The sequence below is a fragment of the Bidens hawaiensis genome, unplaced genomic scaffold (assembly GCF_021521415.1).
Source record: "Bidens hawaiensis isolate Kalapana, Puna unplaced genomic scaffold, B.hawaiensis_p1.1 tig00079500_1, whole genome shotgun sequence".
NCBI lineage: Eukaryota > Viridiplantae > Streptophyta > Magnoliopsida > Asterales > Asteraceae > Bidens > Bidens hawaiensis.
The window spans coordinates 34,327-39,746 of NW_027503594.1; the positions used below are offsets into that span (position 1 = coordinate 34,327).

General features: G+C 29.6%; 1 protein-coding gene across 1 annotated transcript; it reads right to left on the bottom strand.

Annotated features, from left to right (window-relative positions):
- Positions 1–3,244: 3,244 nt before the first annotated feature.
- LOC143607113 (protein SENESCENCE-ASSOCIATED GENE 21, mitochondrial-like) lies at positions 3,245–4,144 on the bottom strand. Its single transcript, XM_077082670.1, has 2 exons — positions 3,997–4,144; positions 3,245–3,533 (listed from the first exon to the last, which is right to left on the bottom strand). The coding sequence occupies exons 1-2, from the start codon at positions 4,056–4,058 to the stop codon at positions 3,314–3,316; spliced, it is 282 nt and encodes a 93-aa protein (XP_076938785.1). The 5' UTR covers positions 4,059–4,144; the 3' UTR covers positions 3,245–3,313.
- Positions 4,145–5,420: the final 1,276 nt, after the last annotated feature.

Below are 5,420 nucleotides of genomic sequence, written 5' to 3' on the forward strand. Positions count from 1 at the left end.
TCATTCTCCAAAAAAAAAAACAATAATGAAGAAAAAAATTTTTATTTTGTCTTTTAATTTATTATTGTGTTTTTTTGTTTATTTTTGTCATTGATTGTATCTGTTTTTCTTGATATTATGTTATATTACTCAACAATATTTTATATTTTGTTCAATAATGTGTTATATTTTGCGATATAATGTGTCTTTTTTTATTTATTATTGTATTTTTGTTTTTTTTTTCATTGTATCTTTTTCTAGGCAGTTAATTTATGCTAAGATTAATTTACACTTCTTTTTTACCAAATTCCGTACAATATTATGAGCCAAAACCACAATCTTTCTGGATGACTGGATCCGGTAACTTGTTAATCGGTTTCCTAATTGAGTTTTTGTAGTTTTCTTGTTGGGTTTCTTGCATAGAAAATGATTTAAATAAGAAATCAAATTTCCCACACCTCACCTCCCTAACACTTTTCTCATTTCTCTTGCAATTTAACATATAGGTCCCATGTATTCTTTTACAGAACATTATTTTCTTCTTTTTTTTAAGCCCTTAGCTAAGGGTTTTCTTCACTCTCTCTCATCCATGTCATAAGCTACATTATCAAGGAAAACTAAATGCCTCTTTTTTTCTCTTGCGTTGGATATGATCTTAGCCTTGAGAAACTATACATGTATTTTGACAATAATTAACTCTACCTTGGATATACCTCATATAAAATTCTGTAACCATATGATATTATAGAAAATGTGTTTTTATTTACTTTAAAGTTTAGGATTCAAATACATTGAACGGTTTGGAATTAAAAAGATTCCACCCACACATATAATATAAATCTTGTGGTCAACACATGTTCACGATTTATGTTCCAACTTCCATACAACCTAACCTTCCAAATCAACCACTCAACTCTAAGTTTTCTAAATGAATGATTATATAGGCATAAGTATATTAGTGATGGTGTTTGAACATGAACGATTTTTGTGTATGTGGGTCATATTCTTTTGATCGGTCAAGTGATTTCTACACGAATTTGTCCACTTGTGTAGTTGCGTTGCTTCTTGTTTTCTTTGGAACTTTTATAGGATATAGCTTATTATAGTAAAAAAATTGTAGACTTAATATATATATAAATAAAGATGCACGTGTGATAATTTATTAGTTACTAAAAGTTAAATGTTAAAAGATAATTGTATAGTTATATAAATATATATTTAAAAGATAATTTTATTGTTTAACTAGAGACAAAAGTTAGATTATAACTTTTTTTTATATACAAATCGTGAATGAATGACTTGAAACTTCACACAAACTGTCACAAAGTCCCTAACGACACCACTGCCTTGGTGCTCCTTTTTCTCTGGCGTCCCTTCTTTTGGATGCAGTGGTGTGTAACGCCAACTTCTAGTGGCATGGTAGTGACTTACCGTCTATCATACATGGTCTTATTGCATATCGATGTAGATGAATTAAATTGGTCAATATCCGGTTTACCCAAATTTAGTTCAAAGGTATGAATCAAAACTGATATATTTTATTGAATGGGTTAGCTTGTTATCACTTTGTTAGTTAGGTTTACCATACCTAAAGTAGGACATAACATAAATATATTGATTAGGGGTAACATGCTAACATTTTATATTGAATGGTTTAGAATTAAAAAGATTCCACCCACACATAATATTTTATGGTCGGCATATGTTCCTGATTTGTGTTCCAAGTTCCATATAACGTAACTTTGCAACTTGATCATCCAATTATGATTTTTCTGAAATATTTATATGCGTTTCTATATTTCTTTTAATAATTGTAACAACATAATATATTTCCATATATATCTTTTTTATCTGTGTTCCAAATTCCATATGATACTGACTGGTACCGATCCCGAATTTCTTAAAAACTAGTTACCGGCCAGTATCGTAGGTAAAAGTTCGTTAAATATCGGTGCCGGCCGATACCAATACCCATTTTCTATACTTGGTACTGATATAATAACGGGTACCAGTTGCTCATTCCTAATCATGTTAGCATCTAAATAGATTTTCAAGTTCACATATATTTTTTCTTTTAAACAACAAGAGACTATATTAAACAAACTAGTATATTAAATAGGGTATCTATTTACCCATATCATTAAAATTAAACCATTATTCACATGCCATGCAACTAGAGTAACTAATTATGATGTCAACTAAGACCATCTTCAAGAGTTTTTTGTTACATCAGTTTTCTTAAAAAACATATTTTTTACTCCAACAATATACATTCTCAAACCATCTTTACATTTACACATTATCACTTACTTATATATTTATTTTTAATAAGATTTTCACAATACTATACAATACTTAATTTTTATTTAAATAAATAGCAATATAATAAATTGATATATTTTATTTTTTCTCATATTTCAACATGTATAGTTTTTTTTTAATACCATAAATTTTTTTAAAAATGTGCATTTCTAAGGATTTAAACATACCATTTTATTTTCGTAAATTGGGACAACATATTCCTAAACCAATATGTCTTATAGCATTCATATCGTATCCCTTATTTTATGTGATGAGAGTTTTTATAATGTAAGTAGATGATTGAGAAAATTTAATGATTTTTTTTATATATTTAAAAATTTAATGTTCACACTCTATATTTTTTAATATATTTTAAAAATGGTTATGAATTGAGAAAAAAAATAATTATGATAGAAATATAAAATAGTGTTCTTAAGTATAATTATAGGTTCGAAGATTACTAAATTATATTAAATGTAATGTGGCAAAGCATCTATTTTAAAAATATACATATTATTCCAATCTAAAGGACTTCTTTTAGAACCAATTATTCAAATTCTAATATATAAATAGATATCTTTTAGTTTTGTGCATATAGTTAATTTATTTTTCTCATATTCCGGTTTATATTTCGATTGTTGTTTTAAAATAAATTCATATTTTCATATTTGAATTCCCTTTCAACAAATCAAATTTCAAGTGTAGCACTCCAAATAACCAAAACTAATTCGATGAAAACCTTAAATTTACAACCCTTAATATCAAATTAAAGATACATACGTAAAACTTACATAAAATAAAAACATCTGTATTTAATAAACACATTTCCTCTTAAAACAAACCATATACGCAACAGTGCAACACGTAACAAAACAAGACATTAAAAAAGTACAAACAAACTAATCCTTCATCGTTGCTGACCAAAACATCAACAAGACAAGTTACATATGTGTAAAATGGATGAATAAAACCAACAAGCTAGCTTCATTCATCTTCATCTTCTAATAAACCGATCGATCCATTTTCAACTAATTCAGTTGCGTCGGTTTTTCTGTTTCAACAGCATTTCACGAAGCTCAGCCGCATCAATCTCGTTGGTTTGGCCCTCCGGCCTGTAGTAACCGGTTACAGGATCAGGAACCCATGGAGTCGATTTCTTCGATTCTTCACTTGCTAATTTCTTCATCATCGCAACTCCACTTCCCCTCACGCTTCCGGTTACAATCCCCTGAGTCGCAGTTGCATATCCACGCCTGTTCAAAACATGATCGTTAGATATCGAATCAACACTACTTTTCAATCTCATATCACACACCATAGTTGATGGTTATACAGGTGTGCATGAAACTGAATTAACCGATCAATAATAAAAAAAATTCATCCAGAGCAAAAACCGACCATTTGGTTTTCTATGTTTTCGAAAAAACCAAACTTTTGTGTCAAAACCTTAATATGTAAATGTTGTTTACCAAAATATTTTATTTTAGTATAATTGTATAAATTAATTAATTATTAATTAAATTAAGGGTTTAGGATCTATTTTATTTTCTTATAAGATAGAAAAAACTGAAATTTGAACACAAACACTGATTTTTCTACTTCAATTTGAGCCCAGAACCGACCCATGCACACCCCTATCACTAGATTAGATATTTACATTTATTTTACGAAAAGATGAACCATACAAACAATTGGACTTAAACGCAAATTAGTTACCTGACGGCAACAAGTGAAAGTTGATCAACGACAAAGGACGAGATATGCTTAACACTAGCCATTGCGTCGAGTCGCTCGATAGGTTGGAAATATAGAAGCTTCGAGAATGAAAGCTTGCGTTGAAGACTTAGAAGAAGTTGTTATTGACGAAGAATGAATTGCATGTGTAAACTATTTATAGGCTGAGAAATGGAACTTGGAAGAAACAAGTGGCAAAATTGGGCCGGGGCAAATAAGTTGACAGCTGGGCCCCGGCGTCCGTAACGCGTCATGAAGAGACGTTTTCCGTTTTAGCATAACAGCCGTCGATCGTCAATTCCTGTTTTACTTTCTAAACTTTAAGTTTAAGTCAAAAGAAGCAGTTCAACTTAGAGGAGCACAAATCGGGTATCAGAAAAACCCGGTTCGGGTATGATGAGGTATTAGAAAATCGGGTATTAGCAATACTCAGGTTGGGTTCGGGTCCGAGTATTGCCTCTAAAAGCTATACCCTATGTATCGGGTATAAAACCAGGTATTCTAAAACCGGGTATTGAAAAAACCATATTTTGTTATAAATATATTAATATTATGGTTATCAATACCTAATATAAATTAGCTTTCTCTCCAAGTTTTCCTATCCTATATATGCATCTCATTGTACCTCCTTGTATGACACACCTATTAATGAAATCTCTCTCTTTCTCTCTACATCTCATGGTTATATTGTTTTAGCTATTAGGCTTGTTTCACAACACGTTATCAGCACGAGTTGCTTTCAGGAGTTGGATTGCATTATAATAAGCCCCATAAAATCCGGTAATCATTGAGAACCTCGTAACGGATTGAGTTGCTTCTATTCTATAGAAGGTAATTTACGAACCAATGCTCTCTATTGTTTATATATATTTTATATATCTGTACTATTTAATTTTTGGGTTTTAACATGCATCCCAACGAGTGGTATAGCCTTTTACCGACATACCTTGTGCTGTGCGTATTTACTATTTTGGTTTATCTATTCATATTCCATCAATTGGTCTATTAAATTGATTTCTTAGATTAAGACCACTATTTTTATTAATTATAATAAAAATTTAAACAAAGGGGTTTATATGGTGTAAAAATGAGAGAATTTAAAAAAAAAATAAATTTGATTTTCCCAAAACTGTATTGGCAATTATATTGATATTGTGTTGACTAACTATGTGTATTCTATGTAATAATGATGTTTATTCAAATTATGAATAATAGATAAAAAGCTCATGCATTTAGACCCTTTTAGATTATTAGAAAAATCTATAATGTTTGTTATGACAAGTTTAATATATCATTGAATAACATCTCATCTAATGATCGGAAATATACTAAACCGTTATATCATCATATAATTTCTATTATTAAGAAATCATATTTGTTACAACTACATAACTTCTATATTTGTT

Coding starts and splice junctions, on each gene's coding strand:
- LOC143607113 (XM_077082670.1), bottom strand. CDS start 4,058: ATGGCTAGTGTTAAGCATATCTCGTCCTTTGTCGTTGATCAACTTTCA. Junction 3,534..3,996: donor CTTTCACTTGTTGCCGTCAG/GTAACTAATTTG, acceptor TGTTTTGAACAG/GCGTGGATATGCAACTGCGA.